This window comes from Theobroma cacao, chromosome 1, assembly GCF_053813885.1.
Source record: "Theobroma cacao isolate CCN51 chromosome 1, ASM5381388v1, whole genome shotgun sequence".
Classification (NCBI taxonomy): domain Eukaryota; kingdom Viridiplantae; phylum Streptophyta; class Magnoliopsida; order Malvales; family Malvaceae; genus Theobroma; species Theobroma cacao.
Genome location: NC_142639.1, coordinates 4,090,468 through 4,109,466, shown reverse-complemented (window position 1 = coordinate 4,109,466; position 18,999 = coordinate 4,090,468). Strand labels below are relative to the sequence as shown.

At 34.9% G+C, this 18,999-nt stretch overlaps 2 protein-coding genes across 10 annotated transcripts; both read left to right on the top strand.

Annotated features, from left to right (window-relative positions):
• The first annotated feature begins 209 nt into the window (after positions 1-209).
• Positions 210-10,774, top strand: LOC18611383 (UDP-Glycosyltransferase superfamily protein). Of its 9 annotated transcripts, XR_016027391.1 has the most exons (22): positions 214-432; positions 508-555; positions 657-690; positions 952-1,024; positions 1,116-1,244; positions 1,841-2,045; positions 2,546-2,680; positions 3,294-3,398; positions 3,576-3,674; positions 4,858-4,987; positions 5,216-5,302; positions 5,932-5,982; positions 6,102-6,212; positions 6,611-6,717; positions 7,305-7,473; positions 8,228-8,314; positions 8,690-8,761; positions 9,118-9,231; positions 9,843-9,904; positions 9,999-10,095; positions 10,243-10,471; positions 10,553-10,774. XR_016027391.1 is itself a non-coding variant. In XM_088808014.1 (21 exons), exons 1-21 carry the CDS (start codon positions 317-319, stop codon positions 10,360-10,362), a joined length of 2,067 nt encoding a protein of 688 aa, XP_088664140.1. In that variant the 5' UTR covers positions 212-316; the 3' UTR covers positions 10,363-10,774. The 9 variants fall into 9 exon arrangements, 6 of the variants coding, with proteins under 6 accessions (XP_017984907.2, XP_088664140.1, XP_088664149.1 ...); XM_088808014.1 differs by having other exon boundaries at positions 212-432; positions 7,389-7,473; positions 10,243-10,774; XM_018129410.2 differs by having other exon boundaries at positions 10,243-10,774.
• A 536-nt stretch (positions 10,775-11,310) lies between these two features.
• LOC18611382 (putative sphingolipid transporter spinster homolog 2) lies at positions 11,311-18,552 on the top strand. Its single transcript, XM_007047607.3, has 16 exons — positions 11,311-11,717; positions 11,984-12,115; positions 12,223-12,324; positions 12,521-12,625; positions 12,745-12,820; positions 12,926-13,000; positions 13,172-13,274; positions 13,371-13,436; positions 14,547-14,628; positions 15,259-15,356; positions 15,601-15,677; positions 15,804-15,917; positions 16,407-16,526; positions 16,917-17,045; positions 17,729-17,807; positions 18,172-18,552. The coding sequence occupies exons 1-16, from the start codon at positions 11,569-11,571 to the stop codon at positions 18,294-18,296; spliced, it is 1,632 nt and encodes a 543-aa protein (XP_007047669.3). The 5' UTR covers positions 11,311-11,568; the 3' UTR covers positions 18,297-18,552.
• Positions 18,553-18,999: the final 447 nt, after the last annotated feature.

Here is an 18,999-nt window from a genome sequence, read left to right as displayed (position 1 = left end):
ATCTTGGTAAATTATTCAATTTCTTAAAATTAAAAATGCATTATTTATGCTTCCAGATAAAATCCACAAAATGTATCAATTTCGCAAATATTCACGTGTCACAACTTCGCAAATGTTTATTACTCCAATCCATGATTAAAAAAAAACAAGAAAAAGAAAAACTCAATTTAATGTATCAACAAACAAAACTAACCATTCCTTTAGCAGTTAACAAACAATATCGTTTTAATATTAATTTATTGTATTTATTTAAACAAAAGAGTATGAAATCTTAGCACTACTTTCTCTCACTCGTGCGCGCCCCGAGGATTTGGGGATGTTAATGGCAACTTCGCTAATTCCCGCGATCCCTTCTTCGCCTTCTCGTCGCTTCTCGATTCTAACGACGCCTAACGCTAAATTCCTTAAAGTTCCCGCACTTTGTTGCTTCAGGTAAAATCAAAATTCTACAATTTTTTCGGCTGTAATTTTACTATTTGCGCTCTTTTAATTAATGTTTGCTTTTAGGAAGAATGGTGAAATCAATGGCTTATCTAGAACCCCTTCACCAATGGAGTGAGCTTCCCTTTCTTTTTTTTTTTTAAAAAAATAATTTTTTGAATATGATTGCATCTCAAGTATAGAAGTTGTTAATTTCTTTTTTATCTACATTTTAGCTCTGGAGGTCAAAACGATGGGGAAATGTCACTGGTAAAATTTGCTTCCTTTCTTTTTTATTTATTTTTAATTATTTGTATTCTTTTAGACGTTAATAAGTTGTAAAAATGTAATGACAATTCAATTATTATTCTTCGAGGTTGAAATAAAATAATGCATTTTGTTTTTAAAAATTTGAACATTTTTAATTAATATATATATTTTTAAAAAAAATTGTTTGGTAACTGAAGGAAGACTTGGACATATTGTATCGATAATTCCATTTTCATGGAAGGTTTTGCTGTTTGTTTATAGGAACATTCTTCCAATGTTGAACTGGAAATGAAAAATAAAGAGATATGGCGACTATTCAAGGAAGCTCAGCAGAGTAAGTCTCTGTTTGACTGGCAAAATAATTAATGTTCGTCGTTTAAATTTTTCTTTAAGTGTTTTTACTCATGTTTCTTATGTTATTTTAGATATTTTGTATTTGAATAAACAACGACTCAAGGCTGTCGAGGAGCTGAATAAAGCAAATAGGGAGAAACAGTTATTGGTAGATAAGATAGAGCAACTGGAGAAAGAAAACAGACGGGCTGGTGGGAAAGGTTATAGCACTTTGAACTTGGCTTATTGTTGTTGCAACAGTTAATTATGGTTTGCTATAGTTTCATAGAAAGTCTCACACAATGCGGGCATGTCTTGATTGCAATTTTAAGGTTTCATTGAGATTTACTCCTTTTTTAGCTGTGTTTGGCTATTGCCAAAATGATAGTGCTGTTGCAACTATGTCTGATACTTTCATAATGTTATTCTATTTGCTTGAAACTGACACATCTCAAGTCTGTTTGAGCTGTCAAAAAACTCGAGAAAGGCTTTCAACATGGGCTGCCTTTGGTTAGTTTGTTTAGGACTCTAGGTTGTCTCAAAGGCTTCTTTCAGTTGCTTAAATTTTGCATTTTTTTTGGCCATCCATGTGAAAATATTATCAGTCGAATGCTATTAGTGAGGTTGCAAGAGTATCATGTATGCATGTTTTGCCTGAGAGGGATTAATGTTCATATGTTTTGTGTTGGTCAAGATTTTAATTTTCCTTGGACTTCGTTGTATGAGGTAATGTGTTTTAATAGAGGAAGTCTTGATCTTAAACTAATTACTAGTTCAAGTTCAACAATGTGATTCTCAGGTGTCCTTATTTGAGCAGATAATCTAGCACTGTGCTGGGCATTGTTGCTTCGGATAGACGCAATGGTCCTTGGTGGAATGATTAGCCCCGCAGAGGCAACTGATTTGAGAAGGATGGTCATGGATAGCAAAGTTAGTGTAGCAAATGTATTCTCAGACATGCCGCAGAAAAGAGATGCTGAACTTCTTGCAGAACTCCGCCACTTCTCTGAAGGAAGCAAAAAGTAAAACTGTCCTGTAGAAATTGCAAAAAATTTACTTTGACATGAAGAACACAGACACTTGGCAGTTTTATAACTACACTCTTGCAATGTGTAAAAGTCCAGGCTGATTTTTTCTTTTTCCGTTTTATATTGAGGATTATTAATTGGTTCATCTGATTTCTCTGGTTTTAAATGTCTAGAACTGCATAAAACAAAAAAAAACTCTTTTGCTATGCGTGCGCTTTTTTGCTGGAAACCAAGGTATGCAACACTCTGTAAATAATGACGGTGTCTTGTGAGTTATTGTCACCATGCTGTTCTTGCTGACAAAATCTTACTGCATAACTGGGGGTTCTGCATTCTTTTGGAGGTGAAAAGTTGTGTTTCTCCAGAATCATGAGTCTTTCCTTTTTGATATCTATGTTGATCTGTTGATTCTACCTACTTTTTTTTTTCAACATTGTTTTTCAACTTATGATTATTTCCTCTTCTAACAAATATTTTATGTGTTACTAATACAGGAAAGGTTTTCACATCATTCACATATGTACTGAAATGGAACCATTGGTTTCAATTGGGCCCTTGGCACCGTACATAACTGGCTTATCTTGTGCACTGCAAAGAAAGGGCCATTTGGTGGAAGTTATTTTGCCAAAGTAATCAGTGGAACTTGTCTCTTTCATTCACTGAAGTTGCTTCGTACTATATGTAGTTGTGTATATCTAGACCTCCATTTTCATGTTAATTTACGAATTTTATGAATGCCATGGTAATAATTACTTTGGCTTACATTCTGGTGGAAAGCGAGTGAAAGAATGATCTCCCTGGTATTGGTTCTACATGTTGTCTGTGCATCTGAACAAATTCTTGAGACACAAATTCAACTTTAAGCATTTTTCTTCCTTTCTTTAGGATTATATTGACCTTGTGTTTTCTAATGAACTTTGATGTTAGGTCATCTTAGACTATTCATAGTTTAATAAATCTTAAGAAACATGTACAGATTATTTTACTCATATATAAAATAGGAAATCTCCTATCTCTCCCCCTCTCTATGCCTGCACACATGCACATAGACACTCTGTTTTACTTACTAATCTATAGGGAGAGAATGCATGTGCCTGACGCATGCCTTTACCCTAATAATTTGCATCCAAAGACAAATATTATATCAGATATTTTCTCTGCCATTAACTTTCCAACCATGAACTGGATTATGAAGCCAGTTTGTCTAATAAATTGACACAAAGGATATTGCTTTTTGGTTAGGTATGCCAGCCTTGACCTGGATGAGGTTCAGGGGTTGCGAGAAATTGAGGCAGAGTCTTTTTCATATTTTAATGGCCAACTGCATGGAAATAGAATCTGGACTGGGTGAGTTCTGGTCAGTGAAAGTAGGGTTCCAGTGATAAAAATGGAAAAAACTGGGGTGTCAATTTTGAATTGGCATTTTCTTTGGCTAATTGCGACTGCGAAGTGAGTTAAATGTTTTCACAATCTCTAACTTAATTAAAAAGCTTAATTATCTCACTTTTTCTGCCAATAATCCAGGGTTGTCTATGGCATTGGAGTTACTTTTATTCAACCTTTATATTTCTCATCTTTTTTCAACCGAGACAGGATATATGACTATCCTGATGACTTTGAACGGTGAGTCTGCATGTCTCGCTACTTTTTTTTTATCATCCATTTTGTTTATCATTTTGCTCTCTAATTCTTTGTGCTTGTGGAGACCAAGTGAAATCACTCTTGTTTCTTTTAAGGTTTTTTTTTTTTCCTGAAAAACCTTGTTTCTTTTAAGTTACTTGTCATTTTGAGAGACTGAGATTAATAAATTCAGTTATTTGATGTGTACAAGTAGTGTTCTTCTGGTCAGACAAAATAGCTTGAGATAAACGTCTTTGCTCAGGCATAGGCACATTATGGGCATGAGATAATAATAATTAAAAAATGTCAAGCTCTGGAATGACTAACTTTCAACAATTATAAGTTTCAAATGCTATAAATAGTTTAATAAAATTGATCAGAGAAAAAGATGTTGCATCTCTGTTCAGTTAGGTGCAAGGTTTGGTGAATCTTTTAAAGGATATATGGTGAAACAACCTGCTTGTAGGTCTGGTATTTGTTGCAGCCTGCTCTAAGGGGTAGCACAAGTTGGTTCCTGTTGCATTTTACTGGAAGCAATGGTACATGCAGTTTTGAGAGATGCATAAATTTTGTACAAATATCCTTAGAAATTCAGATTGATTGGTCATGCTATTGGGGCAATCATATTTGTACTTGACATAGTTCAGATCACCTGAATCTGCCTCTTCAAGAAGCGAACCATAGTACTCCATCTAATAGCTTACTTGTTTCTTATAGACAAACACAAAGGTAACTCAAGTTGATACGGTGAATTAGATAGTAATTGACTGTTCTTTTTGTTGATGTGGCAGAAAATATAGGTTGTTTGAGCTTCCAATCTAAAAGGGCCGTGTTTCCTTTTGCATATGGAGAGGAGATTGTTCATGAATTGGAGATGATACGCCATTATGATGTCATGCTTCCTAAAAAGAAGCTTATATTTTACCACTTTCATCGCCATTCTGACTATTTTTTGTTAAACTATGACCATTTAAAAATGGTCAGTATTGCGCAGTTTAAGGGGCTCAGTATTCTGAATAATTTTGTTGACATTCTAAATCCTTTTTAGAGGACTATATTTGTCCACTTCTGTTACGAATTTGACTGGGTATTTTGTTCAAAATTTTCTAATTAACTTATTGTATCATATATTCACATCAATTTGTTTGAATTGTTTCATGATGGTTTATCCACTTTATGCATTCAGATTTACCTATTTCTCTCGTGCTTCATTGGATTATATAGCAAAATCTGGAAAGCAACCTGATGTGTTGCACTTACATAATTGGGAGACTGCTATTGTTGGACCTCTTTTCTGGGATATTTTTGCTAAACAGGTGCATCTTCTTACTCTTCCTTATAATCATATTGAATTGTATAATTTCCCATTCCTGCATTATGATAGACTTTACATTCTATGCCTTTTGGCATCAATAAAGTCCTTGTTTTGCATCTCCAGCCTTTGAATTAATGGAAATGAGTAAATCGCAATCTATTAGTATGAAACATCACGAAACATGAAATATGGTATAAAATTGATGAGCAGTATATGTCGCCTTTGTCAGTCTCCCTGCCTGAGTCATATGGCTTCCTTTCACCAGATGCAACTTGCTGGAATATACACTCAAGTGAAAAGTGCACCAAAGATAGAGGTAGTTCTAATGATGCACTGTGTGGATGATTTGGTCCTGTGGCCTCTCCAATTTGCAGACTTTTCCCTTTTCCTTTTAAAAGAATTATTTTAACCTGGTCTTAATTTATGTGACATGAGTGATGAATGGATAAGGTAAGAGGTAACTGGTGAGCCAAGGAAGGAGGTTGTGGGAATTCTCTAGGGTTTTAAAAACAAATTCAGACAGATATGTTGTTTAATTAGTAGAGCACTTAATAACCTGTCCTTCTACCTGTAAGATAGCATTTACTGGCAGCCATGATTGTGAGAGGTGGGACACACTCAAGGCCATGAGGCTGAAACTGGTCGAAACTTTTGGAACTCATCAATAGCCTTGTACAGTTCATTTCATTAAACTTCTATTCGGCAAAACATATTTCATTCCACTATTTCATTTTGATTTGGGAGGAAAAAGTTCTGATAATTGATGTGATTGCATCCAAGATTGCTCTTGCATGATGTGGGATGGTTGACTTTTGCTCTGTCTTTATTGCATACTTCTCTTGAGAATTTTTAACATAAATGGGGAAGTAATTGCAGCAAAGTTACAAATTGTGGAAAATTGGAAATCATAGTCACCTCTTCTTTTTCTTGATATTGTATGTACAGGGGCTGGGAAATACAAGAATATTATTGACATGCCATGGCCTTGACTCACAGGCAAGTTACTATATTCATTTCCTCTCTAGCTTTACAGTTTTCATTAGGTATGTTGACCTCGCAATTTTTTTTCAAATTTAAAATTTTATTTTACCTGCTGTTAGTTGTTAAATTTTTAGTGTCTCGAGGAACCTGATAAGCTAGCACTATGTGGACTTGATCCTGGTAGACTTCATCGCCCTGACCGTTTGCAAGATACTGCCAAGACACATCTTGTGAACATTTTGAAGGTAAAGGGTTCTACCTGTCGAATAATCTCTTTCTGCAGTCTTCATATGCATTGAACTTTTATTGCCCTGAAACCGTTTAGCTTAGGTAGTGTCAAACTATTTTTGGAATAAGTTGCGAGGGCTGATGATACCTTTTCTTCCTTCGTTTAACATCTCTGGTAAGCAGACTTAGTTCTCTACCTATGAGCCTAGCATCCAAAACCAACTTAGAAAATTGTTATAATGAATAATGAGCTCTGTTTATCAACTTTCCATCTTGTCTTTCTATGGCCTCTCAATTTCAGCATCTACATGCTTATTTGATATTGCATTCCACGTTACTAAATCCATAATGTGCTAGAACAATTTAACTACTTTTTATTCTGTCCAGCACTGAGTATACTATCTGCACTTTGCAGGGTGGGGTAGTTTATTCTAACAAAGTTGTAGTTATGTCATCCATGCACTCTAAAGGAAGGATCATTCGCAGTAGTCATGGATTGGAACCTACCTTAGCCCTTCACAAGTAAGAAAAACTCATGCTGTTTTCTGCACACAAATCATACATGTTTGACCATGTATAGCTTTGTCTTCCCTCCTTTTCCTGTGTAAAGGGTCCTTTTGATATGTGGTGAGGTAGTGTCACAAAGGGGTTAAACAGAGTAAAGTAGGAGTGCCAGAGAAAAGGACTTGAGCCGGTCTCTGGAGTATGGAGTGCCGTGGCAGGTGGAAAGATCCAAAAGGTAAAGTGGGAAATAGTAAATAGAGGAAGCAAGAACAAGAACTTGGAGTGGCGCACTGAAGTGGGAAGCAAATACTTAGAGCAGCATGGAAGTGAGAACAAGAACTTGGAGTGGCGCATGGAAGTGGGAAGCTTAATTGGAGCGGCGTGGAAGTAAGAACAACCCCTGTGCGCAAGGAAGCTTCAGTCCTCCTCTTTTCCATTCCTACTTCATCCTTTTTCACCCCTTCGTGACGCTACCTCACCGCACTTCAAAAGGACACTTCAGACTCTGCAACTTGAAATGAGGCAGAAATCTCTCTGTTTCAATTTGAGAATCATTACATTTCAATATATTTATTCCCGTTCTTCTGGTTTGTGTTATACCAAAGGGAAAAATTGCTTGTCGCTCCTTGCGGATTTGATAACTCTACCTGGGATCCATCCAAGGATAATTTTCTTCCAGTAAATTATAGTGCAGAGAACATGAGGGGAAAAGATGCATGCAAAGTTGCATTACAGCAGCAGGCAGGCTTATCTGAACATGCTTCTTTTATTCTGGTAAGTGTTTTATACTTATGTCATCCTCCATCAACTTATGTCTCAATTTAATTGATTATCAGTTATTACTTGGTTATTATGTAGCCATGTTTTGAAGATACCGAGAGACAGATTGTTACAAAGTACTTCTCTTCTCTGATGGTTAATTACAGAAAACTCCTTGCAGCCTACTAAAAACTTCCTTTTAATTTTTTTTTTCTTTATATACATTTTTTCCCATGAAATGTAATTTTTTGAATATTTAACTTCCTTCTCTACATAATTTTAGATCTTGATGCTAGATACATTGTCAACTGTTTGCATATATGATGAAAAATACACATTTTTTGTTTTATGCATGTGCATTGGTACAGTATTTCCTCTAAGGTGTGGTAAATATAAATGTAACTATGTTGCCACTTAAGTGTTAGCATGTATATCTTCTGCAACCTAGATGCACTTATTTATTGTCTTACCCTTGCAAATGCAAAAGGTATAAATTAATATGTAAAATGTTCTCTTGTTCTTATCTTTCTTACCATCCCTCGAAACCTTGACATGTGACATAAGAAGTCTGTTACCTGATGCTCAAAGCCAACAAGGCATGAGGAGAGATGCTATCCATAAAATGTTCTAGAACTTATATATATTTGTCTGGTAAAAAAAGAAGTTTTTATAGTTTTGCTTAACAATTTCATTCCTTCACATGTCTCATTTTTGTATTTTTTAACCAGACTTGGATTATTTCTAAGATGCTAAAAATGTATTTTTTGAGGTTGGATTCATCTTCTCTGAAGTATCAGATTTTGAATTGGAGAAATTGAAGGAAGTTGTCTGGAATGCTACCAAAGTGGGTGCCCAGGTGTATATTTCTCTCCATAATTAAGTTCATTAGAAAGAGACAAAAAGAAAAGCATGGTTTTAGCACTGAATATTCTTAAAAAGTCTTATTAGCTGATGCTTTATAAGGATTTTTCTAGTTAACAAATTTCTTTTAAATAATTAGCGATAGTAGCTGTATCCTTTGTTTCATTCATTTTTCTTTTTTGTCCTTTTTTTTTTTCTTAAAAACATCGGGAGAATATTTAGAGTTACTACTAGAAATGGTGTTTATTTAGTTCATAGCTATATCAGGCTGTAGGGACTTTCTGTGAATTTTAACTAGTTTATATTTTTCCTCTTTCTTTTCTGCTTGATGTTTTTCTGTTGACACGATAGCTTTATTGCCGCTCCGCAGTTTGTCTTCATGGGGAATGGTGCAGTGCCAACTATAAATAGAGCACTCAGATCTTTTCAGGAAGAACTGGAGGTACAACCTTTGCTTCATTGTAATTACTGTATAGCTTGACATCAGGCAACTCTTCATTTGTACATAATTTGCATGCAGACCAAGAGCAGCAAATGAAAAGTGCACTCTTAGTGCCTTGAGAAAGTTTCCCCTCACAACATGGAAGCAACTTCTTTTTTCTTGACTTCAATAAAATGTTTCTTTTTTTTTGCTATATTAAACTGCTTAATTTTAATTTGATGTCATGAAAACAAATTTTTCCCACCCGAAGTTTGTCCTCTGTCGCTTCTGATAAGGTGTTTTTCTTTTCTCCTCCACACACCCCCCCTATTTTTTTTCTGCTAATGATCTATTTTGATGCTGTCCTCCCTCCCCAGGATGGAAATGTGAAATTCTTTTACCGCTACGATGAAGTACTATCACATTTGATGTTTGCAGGATCTGACATTATATTGTGTCAGTCCTTTGACGATCCTCTGCTTCAAGTTCCAGTAAGTTAAACACAATATCTACATAAATGAAAAAGGTCAAATACGTTGTGAGAAAATACCAATGCTTATACGCAACCCATTTTAGTCACATTCCAAGCAACCTTCTATTCTAACGTCTGGACATTGTAATATAACTTTTCAAGGAATTTCATACATCCATGAATAAACAGTTGTCTAGATTCACATGCTGAATATTCAAATTCAACCTAAACCTTTATCTTTGCTACTGAGTTCTGGCCTCCCAAATCTGCTACAGATTCTAAGCACTAGTGACCACTTACATGTGAGGGAATTCAATGTAGTAGAAGGGGTATGAGTGTCTGTTTTGCAAGCAATCCTAATCTTCCATCACTTTCACCTGTGCTGTCTATTGACAGTCTGTGGTGGACCTTTAGTTTACATCACTGAGAGATTCTTTACTCTGCCTGCAACCATCAGTTCTTTGCATACAAATATGATGTAGGCATGTCCTACGTCTATACATATGCATGCCTTGCTGTTGAATTTGTTTGACCTCTAGAATGAACTTCGTTATTCTCAACAACTCTGTATCTTCTCTATGTATTGTCTAAAATACTTTTCACCCCCTTTGTTTGATTCTTAAAATGTAGCTCAAGGCTTTAAAATATGGAGCTGCTCCAGTTTCACTAACCTCCAGCGATAAGAACTTTAGGTAAGGCCTGGAACTGTTCAAAGAACTATCATACGTCTTATTTTCTAATGAAGAGGAGAATGATAAGCATTTGTTTTCTGCAATATCTCAACAGATATTCTGCAGATCATGATCATGAGATCACCAGATTGTCACAGTTCATGAGATCTACCTTTGGAAATATGACCCTTAGCCAGGCCCTTGATGAAATTGTGAGTACCTACTTATGCAGTCATAAAAGTTCCAGACTTTTCAGTTTCTCCATTTTATGTCGAAATTCTTTGTCAAGGAGTTTGTTCTGCAACTGAAGGCAAACTCTTTCAAAAACTGTGTGGTTACTTGTCACTGTCCTTCTGTAGAATAATAACCCATCTACATGGAAAAGAAAGATATCGGACGCCATGATGAAGGACTTCTCATGGGGTGCAGAATGCTATGACATTCATGTCTCAGCATACACCGCGGTCAAAAGTCTGTGAAGCAGCTGTGAATGGGAATGTACATAATAATTATACGTGTATCCATGTCTCCATGCACGGAAGCCAAGCTTATTGAAACGTGGAATAAATGATGTTGCCATCCATGAAGGTAGGTATCATCTTAAATTAAATAAATACTAGTTTTTGGGAGGAAAGTTGGGTAATAAGTGGCTTCAATCTTCATTTGTAGAGTTTCTGTCCAGTCCTAGTCGCCGTTTCCACGCCCACTTGAGTGGCAGTTATTGTAATTTGGATGTATATATTTTACACATTAAAGAGGGTTGCCAGCCTGGCTGTAAGTAGTGACCTGATAAATCAACTTTGGGGGATTGTGGAAGTTTTCCTCAAAATTTTCAAATAAACTTCATATTTTTTGTTGCTTACTTTATAAGAAATCCCGGATTTTTTTGTACGATGAGTCAAAAACTATTCTCTTCCTATCATTTTTATTGTTTGACTTTTATAAAATTTAAAAGATTTTTAATATATCTAAAATTGGTGGTTAATGATTTTTAATATCTAAAGATAAAAAAATCATAAAAGTTAAATTTTGAATTTTAAAAAATTATAAATATTAAGTGATATCAAAATTTACTCAATTATTCACTTCAAGATATTTTAAAAAAATTATTAAGATCGAGATACTTTTAAAATTAAAATGAGATTTTATTTTTATGATTAAAATATATAATTGAGTGATTGAATATTATAAATTTTATATTAATAAAAAATACATAATTTTTTTTACTTAATAAATATTTATTAAGAGTGTACTTAGAGAGAGCAAGTTCACAAGCAGTATTTTGTGTTGGAATTGACCATGTCCTATTGGAAATAGAATTCCAAACCTTTTTCGTTTTTGGTTTTTCCTACCAAAGTGCAAACTCATATACATGGGATAAAGATTTAAAAATGAGAAAGCGTCAACAACCTTATCTCTTGTTTCTCGCAGAACAATGTCCATTAAAACTCTCTCACAACTCATAACCTGAGATGATGGGTAGTTAATTATCGTTACATATTAGTACAACTAAGAAAGACGAAAATATGAAGCAAAACAAGAAAACATAAGAGGAAGAAAATGGAAACATGCGCGTTGAAAAAGCAGCAGCCATGATTGCGTAACCAACGATTAGAAAGTAGCAGTAAACGTCAATCAAATTTTATTATTTTCCTAAAATAAATTAAAAACTAGAATCTCTTTTTATGGCGTCACCTTCACCTTCTTCAACTCTTCCAAAAGAAGAGGAAAAAGAAAGTTCAGCTCAACAATCAAACGCCCAACCGGAAGCAATGGCTCGTTCCTCTTCCACCAAAGATCCTCCTCCGGCTCCTTCCTGGTTCACTCCCAAGCGGTAAATTTTTTTTTAAAAAATAAAAATAATTGAACTTTACTTCTCTCTCTCTTTTTTTATTTGAATGGTTAATTATCAAGCTCTTTTATCCGGCAATTATACTTGTATGCCGCTTTTGCTGAGATTTTATTGCTTGCCGAGGCTGATTCTAACTGCAATTAGGGTTTCCAAGAAAAAAAGTTAGGTGAAGGTAGAACTTTTGTGTTGACTTTTTTTGAGAGAGATGCTAATTTCTAATTTATGATATTATGTTGTGTTTTTTGTAGGTTGTTGATTATATTTTGTGTAATTAACATGATAAATTATGTTGACCGAGGAGCGATAGCTAGCAACGGTGTTAATGGGAGTGCTAGGAGTTGTGATGATAAGGGAATTTGCACTTCCGGTAGTGGAATTCAGTAAGATTTTTACTCAAAACGTTTGGTTTGTTTCGCAGCATAAATTCAGCTGTCATAAAATTTTGTTTTTGTTTTTAATTGTCTTATCTAAAGATATTTGCTGGCAGGGGGGAATTTCAATTAACTAATTTTGAAGATGGTCTGTTATCGTCTGCATTCATGGTTGGACTTCTCGTGGCATCCCCAATATTTGCTTCCTTAGCAAAGAGGTGAATTACCTTTGATTGTTCTTTTTTATTTGTCAAAAATCTTTTAAGTTTTTCAAAGTGGCGTTCTGGTTGTAGAACTGCCCTGTTAAACGCTAAATGGAACCAGCTTTTAATTTTGAGGGCACATCATTTTAATTTTGTAGTTATTGCAATTTATTGGCAGTTAATTAATGTTAGTTGACTTTTACGATTGCAGCCACAACCCTTTTAGGCTTATTGGAGTTGGATTATCTGTTTGGACCTTAGCTGCAGCTGGATGTGGTAGTGCATTTTCTTTTTGGTTTATTGCAATATGCCGCATGTAAGTGTAACAATCCCAATACTTTCTGAGTGTTGATTTTATTTCAATTATTGCTTCATTAGTTTCTTGTGCTATATTGTTTTTTTTTTTTAAATTGTCTCTGGGTCTTGATGTGTTAGGCTGGTTGGTGTTGGAGAAGCTTCTTTCATAAGTCTTGCAGCTCCATTTATTGATGACAACGCTCCTGCTTCTCAGGTTCATTTGTTTTATTTCTATTTTAACTTTAGAACTTAGAGCCGCCTGAACCGTCATTCTTCTTCCCGGACTACATGATCATGCTAATTCTCTGTCATACTCCAGAAAACAGCTTGGCTTGCGATGTTTTATATGTGCATACCTTCTGGAGTTGCTCTTGGATATGTTTATGGTGGATTTGTAAGTTTGTATTCCCTTTTCATTGTTTCTCACTTTATATGTTGGTTGTATAATAAGGATGTGATATAATACTCCTAGATTGAATCACTTGGTGGGGCCCCTCTGTACTGTCTAGACATAACTGCAGGATGTTTTATAATTAATCACAAATTGCATTTGCTTAAAATATAGGTTGGGGGCCATTTTAACTGGCGCTATGCATTCTGGGGAGAGGCCTTATTGATGCTTCCATTTGCTGTTTTTGGCTTTGTCGTGAAACCTTTGCAGTTGAAAGGTAAATGTTTTGATGTGTCATCTGCAATCCAGAGTTTTTTATTTTATGACCCTAGAACAATATAATCATTAAACTTTACTGAACTTTGAACCATAGGTTTTGCTCATGTTGAATCAAAGAAAGCATTGACATCTGTGGAGACAGTTTCTGCTGTAAATGATGGTACATGTTCCTTACCATTCTTCTTCTTGCATTAATTTGTCATTGGTTCCACTGTTTTCGGGAAAAGTTGCCTTCAATAGTGGGTGCTAAGCACCTGCTATGTATGTATGCATGTGTGGTAAGTCAAAAGTTTCAATAAGACCAGACATATTAGAAAGGAAGTTTTAGGCCTCCCCTTAATAAGTAATAGAGCTAGTTTTTAGCATAATCAGACAGGAACACAATTGCAAGGAAAAAAGGAAAAAAAAAGCCTTACTCACCTGAAATAGATGATTTATTAATCTCATGCATCTCACTCCTGTTTTATTATCCAAATCTTTTACCTAAGGAGTGGTTCAGTATGTCTCTTGGGATGCAGCCAAAAAATAAAAGTAATGAAGGTATTTATTAGTCTGTGCTAACTGGTTACAATGCCAATTCCTGGTCCATGCAGGAAGACAACGATCAAAATTAAGTTCTTCTCGATATTCTATAATTAATATCTCTGGATGTGCTGTACAAACTGTGATTTTTCAATCCCTGAATATCTTTTGTTTTGCAGACAAAAGGTTCTTATATGGGACTGTAAATCTTGTTATTCCTTATCATCCGTAGATATTTAGTTTTTCCATACTCCCGTTACAGCACCTCTGGCGTGTTATTCCTGATGAATGATGTTTTCCTTGTGACCAAATATTTAAACCAGCATAGAGCTTGTCTAAGCAGTGTTACAAATGTGGTGATTTGTAGGGATTTACATGTGATGAGTTGGTTCAGTTTCTTGCTAACTGATTTTAGGCAGGATCAAGTTGATTTGATTGAAACTGAGACAAGACTGTTGGTTTTAAAAACCCAAATGAAACTCAACTAAAACTTGTTTTTCAAGCAGAAAATAGGTCAAGAAATTTTTTGTATATACAACAAACATATATTTTATTTTTCTCTGTGTCTCTCTCTCAACACACAGACACAAAGACCAAAATTGAACCTAGAAGAAAAACCCAAATAAAACCAAAGCCAAATGATAAGTAAGTTTGTTTTTCGTAATAAGCTGGTCTGCTAAGTACAGTGCCTTTTTTTCATTGCAAAGCACTCTTGTTTTTTTATAAGTCTAACCTTTCCTAGTTGCAGATTCAGAGGCATCAAAAGTAGATGGCCGTATTTTGGTTGGAAGAGATGGTATTAGTGCAGATGACTTGAACACGCCTTGCAAGTGAGCAGTTCTTCAACCCATGGTTTTTGTTAAATCTTTCATTAGTTTATTTGAATCAGTATTCCTTATGATGGGGTAAACTGCTACAAAACAATGTTTACTTATAGACCTTTTTTGCAATTAGGAATTTTATTAAAGAAAAGAGAGATGAGTCATCAAATAGGAAAGATTTAAAAGGAATTATAATACATAATGCGTTAAGATTTTAGTTGCATTAAGAATCTGGGACGCATTAGAGCCACCAGCCTGCTCCATACTTGTACCCATCAGCCTTCTCATCAATAGGCTTCTAGTCAGAAAGTGGGAGTGACTCCTATGACTTGGCAGCAAATGGAAGATTGGGTACATGGAAAAGTTAAAATATAGGTAATAGCCAATCTTGGGATGAGGAGTCCTTAATCTATGATATACTATCACTTGGCAGCAGGGAATAGACTGATGTCCAATGTAATTGTGAAATTTGGTCTTGTGTCTCGGTTGAAACAATTGTATCTCATCCTGTCTTACTGATTTTAAAAACATACATAAACTAGGATTTACTTTAGGGGTGTGTAAAAACTTTTTCTGTGAACTTTGTTATTTATGATTCATTCTGTTTGATATCCTGATTGTTTCTCTTTTCTTTGGCAGGTCAGTAGGCATATGCAACATTCGGAATCAGTTCTCTCGGTTTGCAAAAGACATGAAAGTGCTTTTGGTGGACAAAGTTTATGTTATAAATGTTTTGGGTATTTTCTTGACCCTTTTCACTTCCAGTGAATTAATGCTCTGAGAAAAAAAAAATACCAATAAAATGCTATTTGAGTTTTTCAATTATTGTCACAATTTTGCATACAATTTTTGCTCCTGGATATTTCTAAGACAATAAAATGTGATTGTTTCTTTTATCATTAATGCATTGATGCTAAGCTTGCATTTATTGCATATTACTTCGGCTTGCGAAGAATTACTTAAGCAACATTATGTCTGCAGGTTACATAGCATACAACTTTGTCATTGGAGCATACTCATATTGGGGGCCAAAGGCTGGTTATAATATCTATCATATGGTACAGTTTCTGCTAAGTTGCATGCATTTCCTTTTAGCTTCTTTTTTTTTTTTTTTTTTGACATCACAGAGAATCAAATTGTTCCTTGTTTTGGTGCTGAACTCATTCAAATTGTGATTTTTGCAGAAGAGTGCAGATATGATGTTTGGAGGGATTACAATTGTTTGTGGGATTTTAGGAACAATATCTGGTGGCTTCATCCTAGATCGCATGAGTGCTACAATATCTCATGCTTTCATTGTGAGTTTTATTGCTCTTTGATGATGTTTTGGGTGAATGGTTTCTTTTTTCATGCTTATCAGAACAAAAGGCAATTATTCACTTTGTTTCATTTGGATAGGAAAAATAGGTTGATAAAAAGTGGAGAGGTTTTCCGAGAAAATGAACTAAAGTGCTATTTTTTGGCTTTAAGGCTAATACAGCCTCAGACGTGATAAACAAAAGATGGATGTAGAATTCTGTTAATGTAAAATTGCCTCTCTGACTATTACTTCTCTAAATCCAAATAACTAAAGAAAAATTGCAACACACTGCAAAGAATATATAAAAAAAATGAAAGCAAGTTAACTAGCAAACTGACAAAGATGTATTGTGATCTTCTTAAAATTGAGTAGCTTCAACTCTAATTCCTGATGAAGCTAACTATTAGCTGGAAATTATAGTCTGAAATTGTCTCTTTTTGTTTGCTGTTTATTGCGGTATTTGTGGCTTACTTTACTTCTGTAACAGCTTCTTTCAGGTGCAACATTTCTGGGTGCTATATTTTGCTTCCTTGCTTTCTGTCTCAGGAGCTTGTATGGTTTCATAGTTCTTTTCGCAGTGGGGGAATTACTTGTTTTTGCAACACAGGTAAAATAAAAAACAAAGTTCATTAGATTTATGATCTAGTTTTTCTCCAAATTATTATATACTTGTATTTCTGCAGGTGTAGGAACTCTCTCTCTCTCAATTATGTTTGTTTAGTAAAGATTTAGAGGAAGATTTAATTAGAGGTTATGCCTGAGTTTTAACCACTTGTTTAAGAGCAGCTACAGCTTAATAGTGTGTAGAAATTGAACCACGTTTTCATATTTTTCATTTGATAATAAAAAGAGCTATTCTGGTCCACATTTGTCCCTGTAGTAAAATCATCGGTGCTGGAGCAATATATATTATTTTGGACTAGTATTATCACAAAATATTTTAACCAGTTACGCTGCTTTAGTAGTGTCACTTTCTCACCAAACATTGGTTTTGCAGGCTCCAGTCAATTATGTGTGTCTCCATTGTGTCAAACCAAGTTTGAGGCCATTATCTATGGCCATCTCTACTGTCTCAATTCACATCTTTGGTGATGTGCCTTCCTCACCACTTGTTGGCGTTCTCCAGGTGCGTTATTTACATCAGAGCTGTGTATAGGCACATGTATTATAGTATGCTATATTTGTTTATTTACATTTATATGCTGTTTCATGGTTTGTTTTTGCTCTGAATAAAATTTTGCCTTCTAACTTTGAACACAATATTCCAAAATTCTTTCAACAATTCTAGACATGATTTACAGCTGATTACAATGGAGCGTTTGTCTTGGTAAATGTAGCATGCCTTGCAATTGTCCTATAAATTTTTGGGGGAAATAAAATACACAATATCTTGTCAAACTATTGCCAAAAATACTATTATTAACTGCTAATATTTTTAAGTTGAAAAATTGATTCTTGAACCTCGCATTATTGATCTAAATGAAGTTTTATAAGAAAATAAAGTATGACATTGCAACACACACACACACACACATATGGGAAACTAATTTCCCCATTTGCGAAGAACTGTATTGTTGTCCTAACCGGCAACCCTTTATCTTTAACTTATTACCTAGCTTCTATCTCTAATCCAGCATGTTGTAGAATCACTTTAAGAGGATTTGATGCACAAATCTGAATATGCTTGTAATTCTTTCAAATGAGGCTTATATGAAATATGATATGTCCACGCAATCTTAACCTATCAATTTTCAGCATGAATTAAAATTTTTGTAGCATCATTATGACGGCGGTGAATGTTTTGAGCAGGATCATGTTAACAATTGGAGGGAAACTGCACTTATTCTGACCTCTATTCTCTTTCTTGCTGCTGGAATATGGTTTATAGGTGAGTAATAATAAGTTCTTGATAATGTTTCCAGGAAAAGATCTGATGATAGATTCTTTTAGGTTATGTTTCATATTAGTGAAGCCTCCTCCTTTAGGCATGCCAATGTAGCTACAAACGGTACGTAACTTATCCAGAGGAGACCAATTAGTAAAATATTCCCATTTGCTACTGGATTAAGGGCTATGATTTGTGTGCCATAGAGGTCAGGCAGCATCTTTTATTGAGAAATTAAGCATGATGCAACTATATATTTTTCCATATGAGCTCAGGGATTCTTACACCATACTAAATCCAGATGTGCATGATTGCCTGATATCGTGGTTGCTTTAACAAAGATTACATTATTTTTGTTCTTTGACAGGTGTTTTCCTACACGGTGTCGACAAGTCTAATGATGAAAGTGAAAGCCAAGTCTCGGCAAACGCAGTAGCCAACAGGAAGCCATTGCTTGATGGAAATGAAGATGAGAGTCCTTGTGAAGTCTAAGTTCAGTCCTGCATGCTCCCAAATGTAAATAAAAATTTTAATTTTCTGGCAAGAAGTTTGCTAATTTATATATTGGTTAGTTTTGTTGAGGCAGTCTCTGAAATAAGTAGTTTTCTCGAGGCTAAGAAGTTTGGTGCTATTTGCCCGAGTCTGACGTCAACATCCGCGAATGGTGAGATTGATTGCTTGTAAAGAATCATGTGAAGATAGGTTTTCAATTTAAAGGACGGGGATACGTGACCAAATTAATGCTTTAGACTGTGACTTCTTTTTCTTTTTCTTCTGATTTGAGTTTAATCCTTTGTAGATATATCAGCTAATTTTTTAGTTAAATGTTATCAATAAACTTTTATAAAGTAATAGGTGGTCCGCGTCAATTCATTTTTTCTATAAATTCTATATGCATTTGCTTTGTGAATTAAAGTAATGGCCGACTTTCCTTTCGTCGAAGGATTTTAGGCTGAAATCTGGCTAAAGTTGCTGGAAAATTGTATGATGGTAAAATTGAACAGAATTGTAGGGTTTGATTTATAAATCTGCATATCCCATTTTAATTTCTTAAAAGAAAAGGAGTGTGCCGATTGCCCTTTCGGCTGCCTTATCCATGTTGTTGCAATTAAGGTTATATGTTTTAGCTGTTCAAAGGAACCTACTCCAATGGATAAGAAGCAAAGGAAAAGGGTTATTAATGGGATGGCACAGT